This window comes from Zootoca vivipara, chromosome 1 (assembly GCF_963506605.1).
Source record: "Zootoca vivipara chromosome 1, rZooViv1.1, whole genome shotgun sequence".
Lineage (NCBI taxonomy): Eukaryota > Metazoa > Chordata > Lepidosauria > Squamata > Lacertidae > Zootoca > Zootoca vivipara.
This window is the reverse complement of record NC_083276.1, coordinates 15,081,208-15,100,722: the sequence shown is the minus strand read 5'-3', so window position 1 is coordinate 15,100,722 and position 19,515 is coordinate 15,081,208. Positions and strand designations below refer to the sequence as shown.

The 19,515-nt window shown below is 47.0% G+C and overlaps 1 protein-coding gene across 2 annotated transcripts in view; it reads left to right on the top strand.

Moving 5' to 3' along the window:
* The window catches only part of DYNC1H1 (dynein cytoplasmic 1 heavy chain 1), a 62,540-nt gene that overhangs the window by 23,518 nt on the left and 19,507 nt on the right, over positions 1–19,515 (top strand). For both annotated transcript variants that reach the window (XM_060271770.1, XM_060271767.1), the window contains exons 23-51: positions 107–280; positions 1,741–1,906; positions 2,556–2,744; positions 2,851–3,045; positions 3,173–3,455; positions 3,856–3,956; positions 4,280–4,439; positions 5,030–5,273; positions 5,505–5,688; positions 9,881–10,093; positions 10,417–10,655; positions 10,769–10,925; positions 11,242–11,469; positions 11,596–11,826; positions 11,976–12,116; positions 12,799–13,032; positions 13,454–13,660; positions 13,741–13,862; positions 14,151–14,316; positions 14,429–14,592; positions 15,355–15,484; positions 16,353–16,486; positions 16,828–16,942; positions 17,060–17,221; positions 17,661–17,875; positions 17,988–18,192; positions 18,310–18,483; positions 18,597–18,716; positions 18,833–18,953. In XM_060271770.1, coding sequence (XP_060127753.1) covers positions 107–280; positions 1,741–1,906; positions 2,556–2,744; positions 2,851–3,045; positions 3,173–3,455; positions 3,856–3,956; positions 4,280–4,439; positions 5,030–5,273; positions 5,505–5,688; positions 9,881–10,093; positions 10,417–10,655; positions 10,769–10,925; positions 11,242–11,469; positions 11,596–11,826; positions 11,976–12,116; positions 12,799–13,032; positions 13,454–13,660; positions 13,741–13,862; positions 14,151–14,316; positions 14,429–14,592; positions 15,355–15,484; positions 16,353–16,486; positions 16,828–16,942; positions 17,060–17,221; positions 17,661–17,875; positions 17,988–18,192; positions 18,310–18,483; positions 18,597–18,716; positions 18,833–18,953 — 5,174 coding nt within the window. The remainder of the gene's footprint in view (positions 1–106; positions 281–1,740; positions 1,907–2,555; positions 2,745–2,850; positions 3,046–3,172; positions 3,456–3,855; positions 3,957–4,279; positions 4,440–5,029; positions 5,274–5,504; positions 5,689–9,880; positions 10,094–10,416; positions 10,656–10,768; positions 10,926–11,241; positions 11,470–11,595; positions 11,827–11,975; positions 12,117–12,798; positions 13,033–13,453; positions 13,661–13,740; positions 13,863–14,150; positions 14,317–14,428; positions 14,593–15,354; positions 15,485–16,352; positions 16,487–16,827; positions 16,943–17,059; positions 17,222–17,660; positions 17,876–17,987; positions 18,193–18,309; positions 18,484–18,596; positions 18,717–18,832; positions 18,954–19,515) is intronic.

Below are 19,515 nucleotides of genomic sequence, written 5' to 3'. Positions count from 1 at the left end.
CTTATCTCACCCAGGAGGCTTTCATGTATAAGTGTGTCCCTCCTTTGGGACATTGATGGGTGGTGGTTCTGTTTTGTTTCAATGCTCTCTCTCCTTGACTTCACAGCATCAGTACAGAGTTTCTGGCCCTCATGAAAAAGGTGTCCAAATCTCCCCTGGTCATGGATGTTCTGAATATTCAGGGTGTACAGAGATCACTGGAAAGATTAGCAGACTTGCTTGGGAAGATCCAGAAAGCTCTGGGAGAGTACCTGGAGAGAGAGAGAGCTTCTTTCCCTCGGTAAAGAATTGATATTTCACTGCATTAGTTTTGTTCTATAAGCAAACTTTGGCATTAATACGTTGTCCCCCCAGGTTTTATGTTACCTTATCATCCCCATGTTCTAATTTTGTGTTTGACCAAAATATTATACCACCTGTGCAAATTTTGGCTTGGAAGTAATTTAGATTGGGAACAAGCTTTTAAAAGAGAGTGAATGTTGACATTAAGATATATGCCTTCAGTGAAGAGCTATACTTTATTAAATTTCTATACCACCCTTCATCTGAAGATCAGAGGGCAGTTTATGATTTCAAAACACAAAAATACATACCATAATAACTAACAAAAACAATACCCCCCAGTATTATTATTTCTTAAATAATAATCTGAAGATCACAAGGCAGTTTACGATGTCAAAACACAAAAATACATACCATAATAAGTAACAAAAACAATACCCCCCAGTATTATTATTTCTTAAATAATAATCTGAAGATCACAAGGCAGTTTACGATGTCAAAACACAAAAATACATACCATAATAAGTAACAAAAACAATACCCCCCCCCCAGTATTATTTTTTATTAAATTTCATTTGGGAGCCTTGGATTGAGACGTTTTGTGACTTGACACAATACTATATAGTAACTGGATTCAGTAATTTGCGGCCTGGGCTTCCCATGTTGTCTTAGACCAAAACTAATTACCTACCTACTAACGGCAAATGTGAATATGTAAATACAATAAACAATGCTGTTGGCTTTATTATTTTATGTTTGAATGACTTCAACGTGGCTTATAAAAATCAGTAGTAAGATGGGGCCCTGGTCTTAGGCCTACAACCTAAATATGTGACCCCCAAAAAATACTGGGGGGGGGCAGGAAAAAAGTAAACTCAGGCACTAGTTCTCCACAGTCAGAGGCAGTAATGCTTCAGAATGCCCGTTGCTGGAAACCACATGAGGGAAGAGTGCTCTTGTGCTCAGGCTCTGCTTGAGGGTTTCCCATAGGCAACTGGGTGGCCACTGAGAGCAGGATCCTGGACTAGGTGGACCATTGGCCTGATCCAGCAGGTTCCTCTTCTGTTAGTCAACAAAGGTGTTTGAATGATCAACTGGAATGGAAAGAGTTGAATGGGTTGGAGGAGCAAAAGGTTGCCGAGTTGGTGAAGTGGCCTCTTCACCCTTCCTCTGCTGCATCCCGGTGGAGTGGGAGCTCCCAGGTAACAGTTGTGGGAGGGAGAATCCTGATAGAGCTGGCTTCTCAGCGTAGCTGATGGCTACCTTGTTTCCCTTCACTCCCTCTACTGCAGCCAAATGGAACAGCTCCCGTCCGCTGACAAATGTAGTCTTCTGTTGCTTCACTTGACAGTCCACATAGAAAAATCCTGGATTTATTGAGGGTACTAGATGCTTGTCACTTTGCATTTCGCTGTATCCCTTTTTGTCCATTAAAATGTCAAGCGCTATTTTTTATAGGTTCTACTTTGTTGGTGATGAAGACTTGCTCGAAATCATAGGGAACAGCAAGAACGTAGCTAAACTGCAGAAGCACTTCAAGAAGATGTTTGCTGGAGTGGCGAGCATCATCCTTAACGAGGACAGCTCCATTGTTCTGGGAATATCTTCACGCGAGGGAGAGGAGGTACAGTGAAGGGATACCTCACTCTTTAAAACGGGTGGGGAACCTCTGAACAATCAGGCCATCAGGAGCAAGCTACGCCCACCTGCCCTACACCTGACAACAGGTGAAGGGCATGTAAAGGCAGGGCGTGGCAGGATCCACCAATTGGCTTACCAAGACCCCAAGCATTAGCTGGTTGTCAAGCACTTGGGAAGTGCTGTTCAAGGGGCTCTGCAACTTCATTTGGAAAGGGGGAAAAAGCCTCTGTTCTTACAAGTATATATTTTCTCCAAAGGTCAGCAGGTTTGGAGTTACTGCATATTAGCTGATAGGTGGTAACTCCAAACCCTTTGAATCAGCTGTGTGTTCAAGTTTTCCGTAGGGGGCTTGGTCACACAGCCAATCGCTGCAGAAAGAAGGTTTAAAACGAGTTACTTCTTGTTAGCTGAATTCCAAGTCTCTCTGGTGCTTCAAAGCACCACACAGGGCTATTTGCAAGCTCTGCACATCACTGTGAAGTCCTCACATGTTGCAGATCTTCTATCTCCCTGCGATGAATTTGACAAATGTGCAGACTGTTAAATCTGGCCCACCAACTAGAAAGATTCCCCATCCTAGCTTTTATGAAAAGAAAAACACACTTAGGCAAACTTGGTTTTTTTTCCTTCAGGTGCTGTTCAAAACTCCTGTTTCAATCACGGAGCATCCCAAGATCAACGAGTGGCTCACACTTGTTGAGAAAGAAATGAGAGTCACACTTGCCAAACTGCTTGCCGAGTCTGTCACAGAAGTCGAAATCTTTGGCAAAGCAACCTCTATTGATCCAGCTACCTACATCTCCTGGATTGACAAATACCAGGTATAGGTTTGTTCTCTTCAGCCTTCAGAAAATACATTGTGCTTTTTGGGGAGGGAAAGGGAAACATCTGGCAAAAGCCAATGTCTATTTTTGTTTAATGCTCTAGGCCCAGCTTGTTGTCCTGTCAGCCCAGATTGCCTGGTCAGAAAACGTGGAGTCTGCTTTGAGTGGCATGGGCGGTGGCGGTGACAGCAGTCCTCTGCAGTCTGTGCTGACCAATGTTGAGGTCACCCTGAATGTGCTTGCAGACTCTGTGTTGATGGAGCAGCCACCTCTCCGCAGAAGAAAGTTGGAACACCTGGTAAGCCCACAGCCTTCGTTACACTCTCTAGATGTCCCATCTCCAATTGCTTTTAAACATAATGTTTCATGAAATAGTTGTTTTGATACTTCGCATTCTGAATTTCACCTTTTCTTTTTTTCAAAAGATCACTGAACTGGTCCACCAAAGGGATGTCACGCGATCACTGATTAAAAGCAGAATTGACAACTCCAAATCCTTTGATTGGCTGAGCCAGATGAGGTTCTACTTTGACCCTAAACAGACAGACGTGTTGCAGCAACTGTCCATCCAGATGGCCAATGCCAAGTTCAACTATGGCTTTGAATACCTTGGCGTTCAGGATAAACTGGTGCAGACTCCTCTTACTGATCGATGCTACCTGACAATGACCCAAGCTTTGGAAGCCAGGCTGGGAGGTTCTCCATTTGGTAGGTTACTGTTTTCTGTATGCCCATTTCTCGAAAACTTTCTTAACGCTGGAAACAAAAAAAAATAGTGTGTTTAGGTAGCAAAGCGATTTTAATAGCTGCACAGATAATTTAGTCTTAACTAAAAGGATCTCGGGGTTGCTATATAATATAGCAGTCTTGCTGAAACTAAACACACCTACTTAATTACTGGGTAGAAGGTCTCCTGCGAGTCCTATGTACAATGCCTTAGGGTTCTAGTTTGGTATCGAGCTGGAATTTGACTTGCATCCTCCAGAGACTGAGGGTTATAAGAAAATTGTATGGCTATAAAGTGGTAACAAGTGTTGGGCATGGCTATTATTTGGAAGTGATGGTTAAGATGACATGAAACATGTCTCTTTTTTTATATAATGGACAGGGCCTGCTGGAACCGGTAAAACAGAATCCGTTAAGGCTCTCGGTCACCAGCTTGGACGCTTTGTTCTCGTGTTCAACTGCGACGAAACATTTGACTTCCAGGTATGGTGGTTTCAACTATGCTACCTTGGAATACTGATAATCCTGCAAGTTTCAAGTGTCTGTGTCTACTGTACAGGGAAGCTATAGTTGGTTTCATTGGGCAGCCCCGTATTCTGAAGCAAGAGGAGGAGCACTTCTTTGATTCTGTGTCTGTACAAAATATTGGTACCATATAGGATGCCCTGCCCAATAAGAGCAATTTCTGCCTCTCTAAAACTTAAGGAAAAATCCAGCCCCGTTTTACAACTGCTCAGTCTACTATTCAGCTGTATAATACTCCACAGCTTCTCAGTGTTCATTAACCTTCCCGATCTTTTCTTCAGGCAATGGGACGCATCTTTGTGGGTCTTTGCCAAGTGGGCGCGTGGGGCTGCTTTGACGAATTCAACAGACTTGAGGAGCGAATGCTTTCAGCCGTTTCCCAGCAGGTCCAGTGCATCCAAGAAGCCTTGCGAGAACATTCAAATCCAAACTTGGAGAAAAGTATGTTTGACACAAACACACTCTGCAGCTAATTATTCATGTGTGGTATCTAACAGGATACAATTCCTGAAACAAACTCTGGGGGCCCCCAACCAATTAACATCTCTCTTAAAATTGGACATTATAAACATGGGTTCTATCTCCGTGCTATATTTTTGCTAGTCGTCGTCACAGTGGCAACAGCCTGCATATGCTCAGGGTGAGACAAGCACTAGAGTCAGGCAGGCAAGTGAGTGGGGGTGGGGCAAGCTGAAGTGGTGGGCCAGTGAGCTGGGCTTAGGGAAGTGGGGCAGGTCAGCTGAGAAAGGTGGGGTGGTGGGTTGGGTGACAGGGGTGGTGCAGGTGAGCTGCAAAGGTTTGGTGGGCTATGGGGAGCAGGTGCTTGAACAAAGAGGGGGGGAGGGGAATTTGGAGAGGAGGAGAAGGGTGCTTGGAGACCTAAGCAAGCAAGAGTCATCAGCCCCTAGTATTTCAATATAAGTGGCTTTTATTGTGAGTAGGTGCCTTGCTGACTTCCTTTCATGTATGCGTGCATACACAAGTTGATTTGGTTAAGAACAGCAGACTGAACGACCAATGCTTGCTTCCAGCTTCTACCACCATTACCTGTGAGTTGCTGAACAAACAAGTGAAAGTGAGCGCAGACATGGCAATTTTCATCACAATGAACCCTGGCTATGCCGGTAGATCAAATCTCCCAGACAACTTGAAGAAGCTGTTCCGGAGCTTGGCCATGACAAAACCTGACCGTCAGCTGATTGCCCAAGTCATGTTGTATTCCCAGGGATTTCGGACAGCAGAAGTGCTTGCCAACAAGATTGTCCCATTCTTCAAGTAAGAAACACTGCTTGGTAGTAGAAGCGCATAGCATGATTTGTTCTTAGAGCTGTGTGAATTCAGCATTGACTGGTCCAACCTGCTGCTGGCATTGTTATATTTCTGAAACTTAATCATCAATTATTCTGATGCATCTGACTGTGCTTATGCAACCGCAGTATAACTTGGAAAAGCATCCAACTCCAAGCCAACCTCAGCATTAATCAGTTGGTGTCTTTGGCTCCTTAGGTTATGTGATGAGCAGCTCTCCTCTCAAAGCCATTATGACTTTGGCTTGAGAGCTCTGAAGAGTGTCCTGATCAGTGCTGGCAATGTGAAGAGAGAGAGGATTCAGAGAATAAAACGGGAGAAGGAGGAGCGTGGTGAAGTGGTTGATGAAGGAGAAATTGCTGAGAACTTGCCAGAACAAGAGGTATAGCCTGGGTTTGCATGTGACGGAACTAATGTAAAGTACATTTACGTACGCAGATGCTTGCAGACTATGGATGCACAAAAGGAGGGTAGTGTTAAATTGATTGATTTCTTGCACTCTGTATTCATGCCTATCATGCCTCTTGCTGCCGTAGATGTTGCTTTAGCTGGCTACCAGTAGGCTTTGGTAGAAGGCATTTAAATTGGTGTCAGAAATGCTGCTGTTCATCATGAGGGTGAGCAAACTTCATGTCTTCTCCATAGTACAGTATCTAAAAATCTAAAGGAAAATTCAGTAATTGACATTGCATCATTCACAAAGTTTTTATTTCTTTACATTTTATCTAGCACATGCTTCCTCAACCTCAGCCCTCCAGATGTTTTGAGACTACCGTGTTTCTCATATTTTAAGGCATCCCCAAAAAATAAGCCATGACAGGATTTCTAAGGGTTGGTGAAAAATAAGACATACCCCGAAAATAAGCCATGTCGTGTAGCCCCGACCGAGCGAGAGGCGAAGGCGCGGGACCCAGCAGGAGCTCCCTGCCTGCTTCCCCGAGCCGTCGCGCATCGGGGGACAGAGCCGAAGATCGGAGGGCGCTCCTTGCTGGGCTTGACAAGCCCGGCAAACAGCGCCCGCCGATCTTCGGACCTGTGCTGTGTGACAGGCAGGGGTGGGGGGAAGCGGAGATCGTTCTCCGCTCTCCCCCCACCCCCGCCTGTCACCAAAGATCGGCGGGCGCTCCTTGCTGGGCTTGACAAGCCCGGCAAACAGCGCCCGCCGATCTTCGGACCTGTCCTGTGTGACAGGCGAGGGTGGGGGGGGAAGCGGAGATCGTTCTCCGCTCTCCCCCCACCCCCGCCTGTCACCAAAGATCGGCGGGCGCTGTTTGCTGGGCTTGACAAGCCCGGCAAACAGCGCCCGCCGATCTTCGGACCTGTCCTGTGTGACAGGCGGGGGTGGGGGGGAAGCGGAGATCGTTCTCCGCTCTCCCCCCACCCCCGCCTGTCACCAAAGATCGGCGGGCACTGTTTGCTGGGCTTGACAAGCCCGGCAAACAGCGCCCGCCGATCTTCGGACCTGTCCTGTGTGACAGGTGGGGGTGGGGGGGGAAGCGGAGATCGTTCTCTGCTCTCCGCCCACCCCCGCCTGTCACCGAAGATCGGCGGGCGCTCCTAGCTGGGCTTGACAAGCCCGGCAAACAGCGCCCGCCGATCTTCGGCCCTGTGCTGTGTGACAGGCGGGGGTGGGCGAGAAGCGGAGATCGTTCTCCGCTCTCCCCCCACCCCCGCCTGTCACCAAAGATCGGCGGGCGCTCCTTGCTGGGCTTGACAAGCCCGGCAAACAGCGCCCGCCGACCTGTGCTGTGTGACAGGCGGGGGTGGGGGAGAAGCGGAGATCGTTCTCCGCTCTCCGCCCACCCCCGCCTGTCACCAAAGATCGGCGGGCGCTCCTTGCTGGGCTTGACAAGCCCGGCAAACAGCACCCGCCGACCTGTGCTGTGTGACAGGCGGGGGTGGGGGAGAAGCGGAGATCGTTCTCCGCTCTCCCCCCACCCCCGCCTGTCACCAAAGATCGGCGGGCACTGTTTGCTGGGCTTGACAAGCCCGGCAAACAGCGCCCGCCGATCTTCGGACCTGTCCTGTGTGACAGGTGGGGGTGGGGGGGGAAGCGGAGATCGTTCTCTGCTCTCCGCCCACCCCCGCCTGTCACCGAAGATCGGCGGGCGCTCCTAGCTGGGCTTGACAAGCCCGGCAAACAGCGCCCGCCGATCTTCGGCCCTGTGCTGTGTGACAGGCGGGGGTGGGCGAGAAGCGGAGATCGTTCTCCGCTCTCCCCCCACCCCCGCCTGTCACCAAAGATCGGCGGGCGCTCCTTGCTGGGCTTGACAAGCCCGGCAAACAGCGCCCGCCGACCTGTGCTGTGTGACAGGCGGGGGTGGGGGAGAAGCGGAGATCGTTCTCCGCTCTCCGCCCACCCCCGCCTCTCACCAAAGATCGGCGGGCGCTCCTTGCTGGGCTTGACAAGCCCGGCAAACAGCACCCGCCGACCTGTGCTGTGTGACAGGCGGGGGTGGGGGGGGAAGCGGAGATCGTTCTCTGCTCTCCGCCCACCCCCGCCTGTCACCGAAGATCGGCGGGCGCTCCTAGCTGGGCTTGACAAGCCCGGCAAACAGCGCCCGCCGATCTTCGGCCCTGTGCTGTGTGACAGGCGGGGGTGGGCGAGAAGCGGAGATCGTTCTCCGCTCTCCCCCCACCCCCGCCTGTCACCAAAGATCGGCGGGCGCTCCTTGCTGGGCTTGACAAGCCCGGCAAACAGCGCCCGCCGATCTTCGGACCTGTCCTGTGTGACAGGCGGGGGTGGGGGGGAAGCGGAGATCGTTCTCCGCTCTCCCCCCACCCCCGCCTGTCACCAAAGATCGGCGGGCGCTCCTTGCTGGGCTTGACAAGCCCGGCAAACAGCGCCCGCCGATCTTCGGACCTGTCCTGTGTGACAGGCGGGGGTGGGGGGGAAGCGGAGATCGTTCTCCGCTCTCCCCCCACCCCCGCCTGTCACCAAAGATCGGCGGGCGCTCCTTGCTGGGCTTGACAAGCCCGGCAAACAGCGCCCGCCGATCTTCGGACCTGTCCTGTGTGACAGGCGGGGGTGGGGGGGGAAGCGGAGATCGTTCTCCGCTCTCCCCCCACCCCCGCCTGTCACCAAAGATCGGCGGGCGCTCCTTGCTGGGCTTGACAAGCCCGGCAAACAGCGCCCGCCGATCTTCGGACCTGTCCTGTGTGACAGGCGGGGGTGGGGGGGAAGCGGAGATCGTTCTCCGCTCTCCCCCCACCCCCGCCTGTCACCAAAGATCGGCGGGCGCTCCTAGCTGGGCTTGACAAGCCCGGCAAACAGCGCCCGCCGACCTGTGCTGTGTGACAGGCGGGGGTGGGGGGGAAGCGGAGATCGTTCTCCGCTCTCCGCCCACCCCCGCCTGTCACCGAAGATCGGCGGGCGCTGTTTGCTGGGCTTGACAAGCCCGGCAAACAGCGCCTGCCGATCTTCGGACCTGTCCTGTGTGACAGGCGGGGGTGGGGGGGAAGCGGAGATCGTTCTCCGCTCTCCCCCCACCCCCGCCTGTCACCAAAGATCGGCGGGCGCTCCTTGCTGGGCTTGACAAGCCCGGCAAACAGCGCCCGCCGACCTTCGGACCTGTCCTGTGTGACAGGCGGGGGTGGGGGGGGAAGCGGAGATCGTTCTCCGCTCTCCCCCCACCCCCACCTGTCACCAAAGATCGGCGGGCGCTCCTTGCTGGGCTTGACAAGCCCGGCAAACAGCGCCCGCCGATCTTCGGCCCTGTGCTGTGTGACAGGCGGGGGTGGGGGAGAAGCGGAGATCGTTCTCCGCTCTCCGCCCACCCCCGCCTGTCACCGAAGATCGGCGGGCGCTCCTAGCTGGGCTTGACAAGCCCGGCAAACAGCGCCCGCCGACCTGTGCTGTGTGGCAGGCGGGGTGGGGGGGAAGCGGAGATCGTTCTCCGCTCTCCGCCCACCCCCGCCTGTCACCGAAGATCGGCGGGCGCTGTTTGCTGGGCTTGACAAGCCCGGCAAACAGCGCCCGCCGATCTTCGGACCTGTCCTGTGTGACAGGCGGGGGTGGGGGGGAAGCGGAGATCGTTCTCCGCTCTCCCCCCACCCCCGCCTGTCACCAAAGATCGGCGGGCGCTCCTTGCTGGGCTTGACAAGCCCGGCAAACAGCGCCCGCGTGCACTTTATTAAAAAATAAGACATCCCTCAAAAATAAGCCATGTCGTGTTTTTTTGAAGAAAAAATTAATATAAGACATGACTTATAATATGAGAAACACGGTACAATTCCCATCATCCCTGACCACTGGTCCTGCTAGCTAGGGATCATGGGAGTTGTAGGCCAAAAAACATCTGGAGGGCCGAGGTTGAGGAAGCCTGATCTAGCATGTAGATTTTAAGTATTTGTGCTTCTATTTTGCATTCTTTTCTTGCGAACCACTCTGAGAGATTTGGATGAAGGGTGGTATATAAATTTAATAAATAACAACAACAACAACAACAACAACAACAACAACAACAACAACAACAACAATAATTAAATAATTAAAAAGTATTTCTGATGTAGGATCTCAAGTATTCACACGAGTTTAACAAGCAAGCCGGGTTTTTTTGTTCTTCTGTGTATAGATCCTGATCCAGAGTGTCTGTGAAACAATGGTACCCAAACTGGTTGCAGAAGACATACCATTGCTTTTCAGTCTCTTGTCCGATGTGTTCCCTGGCATTCAGTATCACCGTGGAGAAATGACTGCCCTGAGGGAAGAGCTTAAGAAGGTCTGTCAGGAAATGTACCTGACGTACGGCGATGGGGAAGACATTGGCAGCATGTGGGTTGAAAAGGTAGGTTGCATCAGCGCTCACTGCCAACAAATAGCACAAAGTTATGTGAGATCTGGCCACAAACAGCCTTCTAGAAATCTAAGCAAGATAATTATATCTTCCTTCTATTTATATGCTATCTCTCCTCCATCATGGAACCCAAGGTGGTATACATGTGGTTCCTAGGTGTCTCCCACCCAAGCACTGAGCAAACCCAGACTTGCTTTAGCTTCAGCAAAGTGGTGGCCTTCCTTGTTTTTGGACCGCGACAGCTGGACCCACCCAAAGCATTCTACATTAAGATGTTCCTCATGCAACACTTCGATTTGTCTCCTTCTCCATAGGTTCTTCAGCTCTACCAAATTACCCAGATCAATCATGGTTTGATGATGGTGGGCCCATCTGGAAGTGGAAAGACCATGGCTTGGAGAGTTCTTCTGAAAGCACTGGAGAGGCTGGAGGGTGTGGAAGGTGTTGCCCACATCATCGATCCCAAAGCCATCAGCAAAGACCATCTCTATGGCACTCTCGATCCCAACACCAGAGAGTGGACAGATGGACTGTTTACGCATGTCTTGAGAAAGTGAGTGTGTGGCTATAAGTAAAGGTGTGAGCTAGAAATTTCTCCCAGGTGTAGGAAGAACTTGGGCTGGTTGGATGTTTTCTCAAATGGCCCTACATTATTCCCTTGTCTAGGATAATAGATAACGTGAGAGGCGAACTACAGAAACGGCAGTGGATCATCTTCGATGGAGATGTTGATCCTGAGTGGGTTGAGAATTTGAACTCTGTTCTGGATGACAACAAGCTGCTGACACTGCCAAATGGAGAACGTCTGAGCCTTCCACCAAACGTAAGGCTAGCTACTCTTCCCCCTCCCCCCCAAAAAATAAGAGAATAAATTTGCTTGGACAATATTGCTGGATTGGGAAAATGTCTGGTAATTTTGAGGTGCTGCTATCAGCCAGGAAATTCATTTTAAGGTGTTTCAAGCAGACATAGTTTGGAAGTAGGTTGTTACTCCCTAGTTTTGTCATGCAGGCTCTTATCAGGGCATGGGCTAAGGTTAGTCAAAGGAGAAAACTCTTAGAAGTTTGCCACAGCTGTGTCCTCAGATAATTTTGAGGTCAACGCTGGTTTCTAAGCCATCTTTCTGCTTTTTCCCATAGGTGCGCATCATGTTTGAAGTTCAAGATCTGAAGTATGCTACTCTGGCCACAGTGTCAAGGTGTGGCATGGTTTGGTTCAGTGAAGATGTTCTAAGCACTGACATGATTTTCAACAACTTCCTGGCCAGACTGAGGAGCATCCCTCTGGATGAAGGTGAAGAGGAAGCTCAGCGTAGGAGAAAGGGCAAGGAAGATGAGGGGGAGGAAGCAGCTTCCCCAATGTTGCAGGTATAGTTCAAGAGCATATAACATGAAAGATTGCAGTACCACCTTGCTGTGGGCACGCAAATTATTATACAAGTAGTTCAGCTCTATTTTGCCCGAATAATGGTTGACAAAATGCTGTTTCAACAGATTCAGAGAGATGCAGCAACAATTATGCAGCCATACTTCACATCAAATGGGTTGGTGACGAAGGCGCTTGAACATGCTTTCAAGCTGGAGCACATCATGGACCTCACACGCTTGCGCTGTCTTGGCTCTCTCTTCTCCATGCTGCACCAAGCTTGCCGCAACGTAGCACAGTACAATGCCAACCACCCAGACTTCCCTATGCAGATAGATCAGCTGGAACGCTACATCCAGGTAATTCCCATAGCTGAGTAAACAAAAAAGAGGGAACTGCCAAGCTGCCCGCCTTGTTGATTAATCTTGCTGGTAATTTTCATGTGGCTCTCTTGTGTGGGATTCCCTTTTCTCTGCACTTTTACTGATCAGTTTCTGAACTTTCCCAGCGATACCTCGTGTATGCGATTCTGTGGTCCCTTTGCGGAGACAGCCGTCTGAAGATGAGAGCCGAGCTGGGTGAATACATCAGGAGAATCACAACTGTGCCACTGCCTTCTGCACCAAATATACCTATCATTGATTATGAGGTAAAAAATAACCTTTCTATTTAATAAATGCCAGGCTTAATGTAATTACTTACTGATGCTATTTGCACAAAACTTAATCAATACAACAAAATAGATGATTTCATAGCCTTCTTCCAAAGACTTAGCTGCAACATATTCAGTGCGCTTACATTTTGGACCATACGCTTAACTAAACAAATTTCTTGGTGATTTGAATTTAATGCTGTCATCAGATTTACAGACTGATCCTTTGAGCCTTGTTGATCTGGTTGGTTTTTAATTCATACACTTGCATATCGGAATAAATAAGTTTTTTTAAAAAAAAGTATACTTTGCTTTTAGATGGTATACTCAGGTATTTTTGAGTCATTTCCCCCCACTCAGAAGTGTATTAGCTGCTGTCTGTAATGAGTTACTTTGTTAAAATCTTTTATAAAGTGTTCTCAATCTGCTGTCGGCTTAGTGGAGGCACTTCACTTTTTTTAAATTCCAGCAAACAAAAGCAGGGCCAATATAAATATATAGAAGTCAGTAGTACCAGCAATATATAAACAAACTTATTTTAAATGCTTTTTATCAGCTTAATGGTGCAAGTAATGTTAAACCTTGAAGTAGCTGCTTTTAGACAACACCAAGTTGTTGCTTTGGCAGCAGGAGAAGCAGATAATACAAGATACTTATTTTTCTTTCTCTCTCCCCATAGGTCTCAATTACTGGAGAGTGGGTTCCCTGGCAGTCAAAGGTCCCGCAGATTGAAGTCGAGACTCACAAAGTGGCAGCTCCTGATGTTGTGGTGCCAACCCTAGACACCGTCCGCCACGAAGCATTGTTGTATACTTGGCTTGCAGAGCACAAACCCCTGGTGCTGTGTGGCCCACCAGGTTCTGGAAAGACCATGACTCTCTTCAGTGCACTCAGGGCTTTGCCTGACATGGAGGTAAACAGTTCTTTGTGTGTGACCTTCTCCCATTCCAAACATTCTGAATGAGTAACCACATCTGCAGGCTTTAAAATGCCACTGAGCAGAAGAAGATCAGAATAATTTATTCATCTTCCATGTTTAATTAAATCTCTCTGCACAACAATGCAATAAGCAGAACAAGCCTGCCTCTGAGCCAGAATCGTTTGTTAGTTTAAGAACTTTATATACCACTTTTCAAGTTTACAAAAAGCAATTAAAACAAATTCAGCTAACCTGGCATGCTAGCAGAAGAGCACGATGTTGACTTCCTCCCGTAGAAACATGAGCAGCATTCATAAAGAGCAACAAAACTTTAAAAGCTGTCACCAGTTGGCAGTGTTTATGCCTCTTGGATCTTGCTGGTATTCCTTTCCTGATCACGTCCTTGCATTTTTAGGTGGTTGGTCTGAATTTCTCCAGTGCTACTACTCCAGAGCTGCTCCTGAAAACCTTTGATCACTACTGTGAATACAGGCGTACGCCTAACGGTGTGGTGCTGGCTCCTGTCCAGCTAGGAAAGTGGCTGGTGCTCTTCTGTGACGAAATCAACTTGCCGGATATGGATAAATACGGCACACAGAGAGTCATATCCTTCATCAGACAGGTGAGTATAAGTCAGATTAAAGAACTCAACTTTTTTGTTGTAGTTACACTCCATTGTAACCGCCTCTCTCAAATCCTCAGATGGTGGAACATGGAGGTTTCTACCGCACATCTGACCAGACATGGGTGAAACTGGAGCGAATTCAGTTTGTTGGAGCGTGTAACCCACCTACAGATCCTGGAAGGAAGCCTCTTTCACATAGGTAATGTGTCCACATTGCTATCTATAAGTTGCTGAAGTTGCTGCAGTCTAAATTCATATTAATGTGCTTTACTAAGAAGTAGGATTCAGCCTTTCAAATGCTCTATTAATGTTTTGGCTACTGGGATGTAGAACTTCAGAGTTTTTGTTGTTGCAGTAGGCTTTGCATGCTAGTTCCGACACCTTGAATGTGGCCTGGCATCTCAATGGCAGCCAGTGCTGTGCTTTCGGGATCTGTTTTTGCCATATCTAGACCCATGTATTTAGGCTCTCCTGTATGTCTTTCTAGATTTCTGCGCCATGTTCCTGTTGTGTACGTGGACTATCCTGGCCCAGCTTCCCTCACTCAGATCTATGGCACTTTCAATCGCGCTATGTTGCGGCTCATTCCATCCCTCCGCACCTATGCAGAACCTCTCACTGCAGCCATGGTTGAGTTCTACACAATGTCTCAGGTAACTGGAATAATAAAGCACTCTGCAGCTTTTTTTATCAAATGTCTAGAGCGAGTAGTTAAAAAATACTTCCCTGGTTACTATGGACAACTCCTTATCCTGTTACTTCCAGGAAAGGTTTACTCAAGACACACAGCCGCACTACATCTATTCACCCCGTGAAATGACTCGATGGGTGAGAGGGATCTTCGAAGCTCTGAGACCGCTGGAAACATTGCCTGTCGAAGGCCTCATTAGAATTTGGGCACATGAAGCTCTGCGTCTCTTCCAAGACAGGTAAAGTGTCTCTTATTGGGGGTAGAAAGTTGGTGGAAGTATTTATAGGTCCTGTTTCAGTACCACTGCTATGGGCCATCTTTCCACCCAAATCTATCTCTTCCATATGAATGTCAAGCTTAATGCTACTTAATGCAGGAAAAGAGTAGATGGCTAACTGGGGGGAAAGTATATTTTAAACATGTTTAGATAACGGAATTTGTGAGCAAATTTCAAGCTAGCTGAGTACTACTTTTCACAACTCATAATTTGAACTCTGGGCATATGATGTAAATGTCAGTGTCTGGGTTCAAAAGATTAGACAAACTCGGGGGGGGGATTGCTTAGCCAAAGGAATATTCAGAACACGGATTACTCGCCCGTGGTGTCCCTGAATCTTAGACCGTCGCAAGTGATAAGCAACCATTACCTTTCGCTAGTAGTTGGGAGAAGTGCATTTCACACTTATGAAATACAGTGGTATCTCGCAAGACGAAAGTAATTCGTTCCGCGGGTCGTGTCATCTTACGAAAATTTTCGTCTTGTGGAAACAAATGGCAGACGGCAAAAAATTCGTCTTGCGAGACGCGGCCATAGAAAACTTTGTCTTGCAAGGCAACAAAGAATCGCTAGACGCTTTCATTTAGCGAGTTTTTTGTTGCGCGAGGCATTCATCTTGCGAGGTACCACTGTAGTATTAATGCCAAATCTTCTCTGTCATGAAGTCTTAACTTTAAGCAGTTAATGTGCTTTCTAATACTAATGGTTGCTCCTTTTATCTAGGCTTGTGGAAGATGAGGAGAGACGGTGGACTGATGAAAACATTGACATGGTAGCTCTGAAGCACTTCCCCAACATAGACAAAGAGAAAGCAATGGCCAGGCCCATTCTGTACAGCAATTGGCTATCCAAGGTAGAAGCTCTGCCTCTTACTTGAACTTTAATACCTTGCTTTAGTTTGTGGGCATATAGAAGTGTGCTGCGTTTAATTTTTTCTGCTTTTTCAGTTGATTGAGAAAACCTATGACATTAAAACTCCTTTAATCAGTTGCAAATTGTATTATCATGACTTAATCATTGGTGGCAGGTGTTGACTTGGTTTGAATAATATTTCTTTTGATAATTTAGTCAGAAAGGAGCATAATTACATTTAGTGTGTTTATATTGGAAGTTACTGTCTTGACCTCGCTTTTAAAACTTCCTTGGATATCAGGGCACAGCTATCCTTTTGAGGATGAGCACCTCTCAATTCCCCCCCCCCCCAGTGTAACGAACCGTAGCTACTATCTGTTTTAGTGTGAGATTCATGCAAGAATGGAGCTACCTGGGATTTTGAGTGTCTCTTAAAATAAATGTAATTAGGTCCATATTCCATTCAGGCAGAATGTTTGCCTGTATGGGAATTGAGTTGTCCCATTGTCCAGCTCACATACATTTCTCCTCTTCTGCTTCCCTTCTTGTAAAAAAAGAGTCTACGTCTGCATGTGCAAAATTCTCCCACGTGGCTGTCTTCATTCTTGCCCTTTTTTCAGTGATTGCTTCTCATTCCCTGTCTTGGGAAGACGTATTTGTTTGTTGCTCACCACTGTTTCCTACTTGGGAAAAGCTTGGGGATTATTGTTAGTCAACATGAGGCAGTCAATTAATTGAGGTGGGTGGATAAGCTTCATGAATAGGCAATACTTTGTGCCTCTTCAAATATTGTCATAAGCAAGGACAGCTCCAATGCTGATGCTTTATGGTTTGCAAGTATATAAGTAGTTGTTTAAACTGTCTTTTAGGATTATATTCCAGTTAATCAAGAAGAGCTAAGAGACTATGTGAAAGCCAGACTGAAGGTTTTCTATGAAGAAGAACTTGACGTACCACTTGTCTTGTTCAATGAAGTCTTGGACCATGTGCTAAGAATTGACAGGTACATGGCACTTGTGTTCTAAACTTTTTTCCAGTTGTAGCACCTTGGCAAATATGTTTCTAAACCAATCCAGTATGTATTTAGAAAGGGGATGCAGGTTTTTTTTTAATCACTTGGATATTGAGTGCTAGAGCAGAACACAAAGAATACTGCCTACTATGTACCAGTATTTTTGTAGGGGATAGTTGTTTACCAGTTACTCCTAAGCTGCAATTGTAGGCACAGTTAACTACGTAGGAGTAAGTGCCATTGAAAACAATAGAATTTAACCCCTGAGTAAGCATGCCTGGGATTCTCTGCTAGTCAGTATTGTATCTTCTAAGTCAAGACTCTCTTTTCAGAATCTTCCGTCAGCCTCAGGGACACTTACTTCTCATTGGTGTTAGTGGAGCAGGAAAAACTACTCTCTCGCGATTTGTGGCTTGGATGAATGGCTTAAGTGTCTACCAAATTAAGGTTGGTGTGCCCATTTCCCTAAACTGAAGGTCCAGCTTCTGTTTCCTGCAGCATTAAATCAAGCTTGGCAGGCTAGATAAAAATCATAGACGTTTAATCTATAACGGATGTTCACAGGTGCATAGAAAGTACACTGGTGAAGACTTTGATGAAGATCTGAGAACAGTATTGAGACGATCTGGCTGCAAGAATGAGAAAATAGCATTCATTATGGATGAATCAAATGTACTTGATTCTGGATTCCTGGAGAGAATGAATACTCTGCTGGCCAATGGAGAGGTAACCTTACTAAAGGCTGGACTTGGGGGGGGGGGTCCGAACTGTGCCATCCAATCCTGTTTAAGAGATTCTGGATTACTGACAAGCTGCTATACAGACCATTATAATTCTTGTTCCAAACATAGTAATTTATTTATTAAATTTGTATACTGCCATTCATCTGAAGATCACAGTACAGTTCACAAAATAACAATACATAACATAACAAAACTTAACAATACAAAATGAGAATATAAAATACATAATACAACAGAAAGAAACCAATAATCCCTCACCTCCAAACAGATTATTAGCTCGTTGGAGGGTCTTGCACATTCTGTGAAAAAAACAATTTTTTAGAGGCTCTTATTTCAGATTGTCATTGGATCCTCATCAATATTTATCTCAACACAAAATTCAGAGATCTGTCTGTAAATTAAGGTGTCTCTCTTCCATTTAGGTTCCTGGCTTGTTTGAAGGGGACGAATATGCCACACTTATGACTCAGTGTAAGGAAGGAGCCCAGAAAGAGGGTTTGATGTTGGATTCGCATGAAGAACTTTACAAATGGTTCACCAGCCAAGTCATTCGTAATCTCCATGTGGTCTTCACCATGAACCCATCTTCCGAGGGCTTGAAGGACAGAGCAGCTACATCTCCAGCCCTCTTCAACAGGTACACAACTGCTTATTTTCCATTACACCCATTACATTGGTGTATGGATAATTCAGATGAGCAGGACTGTAAACTACGGTTAGTCTTCAAAGCGTGTCATCTTTTGCTTTAGGTGTGTCTTGAACTGGTTTGGAGACTGGTCGACAGAGGCGCTTTATCAAGTTGGCAAAGAGTTCACCAGCAAAATGGACCTAGAAAAGCCAAACTACATTGTACCAGACTACATGCCAGTTGTCTATGACAAGCTGCCACAGCCACCATCACATAGGGAAGCCATCGTGAACAGCTGTGTGTTTGTTCACCAGACCCTTCATCAGGTGGGTTTGTCCTCTCACTTTTTGTGCACCTTCTTGCAGTCCTCAAAACATTTCCTACTTCGAAGGATATTTTAAAATACATCAGTTTTTTAACACTCTTTTTTCCCCTTCTGGCAGGCTAATGCTCGTCTAGCCAAACGAGGTGGCAGGACAATGGCCATCACTCCTCGTCATTATTTGGACTTCATCAACCACTATGCCAATTTGTTCAATGAGAAACGGAGTGAGCTGGAAGAGCAGCAGATGCATTTGAATGTTGGCCTTAGGAAGATCAAGGAAACGGTTGACCAGGTATGAGTCTTAAGGAAAAGAGCATTGGAAGAAGGAAGAAACCATTCATAACAATCCTTGGAAGTTGTTTTGAATAGAGTTCACTTTAATTGAGAATTTCCTGTCGGTTCTAGGTTGAAGAACTTCGCCGTGACTTGCGGATAAAAAGCCAGGAGCTGGAAGTCAAGAATGCAGCTGCTAATGATAAGCTGAAGAAGATGGTGAAAGATCAACAAGAGGCAGAGAAGAAAAAGGTGAAGACCTCAAAGTCCTTTTTAGTGCATGTTGTCACACCAAGTTGTGCCTCTTAACTCAGAGCAGGTAGGGTAAGAACAGGGATCTTTAAATGTCCTGTGTAACTTGCTTCCAGGTTATGAGCCAGGAAATCCAGGAGCAGTTGCATAAACAGCAAGAGGGCATTGCAGACAAGCAGATGAGCGTGAAGGAAGATCTGGATAAGGTGGAGCCTGCAGTCATCGAGGCTCAAAATGGTATGTGAAAGTCATCTGTTGAGCAGCTTTTCAGTGCATTCCAATCTGCTGCATGCAACAGGCACATTTTGCTCCATGCTTTCGAATATGCCCTTTACGGCTCCAAAAAAAATCCGTGCTTTTTGGCTTGTCAGCTTAATTCTTCTGGGTAATACTTTGATCAATGATCAGGTTTGGGCTCTGATTGATTAGAAGCACAAGTAGTGCAGCTTTCCAGAATGCCAGATCATGTTGCTAGATAATCCACATTGTATATGGATGTTGTTGACTTTTAATAAAAAGCTTTGAGTACAAAAGCATTGTCTTTTAAAAACAAAACCAATTAGTTCATCTGCCTTGAAAAGGGGTGCCCAGTCTGGCTATGCCTTTGACAGATGACAAAGTTGCTCATCATAGTTTTGTGTGTTTTGAAATGGTGTTTCTGAAGGCTGAGAATCTGGGAAACATCCAGGTCCTTTTCCCTTGGCTTTAAAAAAACAGTGGGAGATGTGCCTGGTAAATTGTGCCTTTCATTTTTTAAATCAAAGTTGATTTTTGCTGAAGCTTAAAAATCTTTCACACC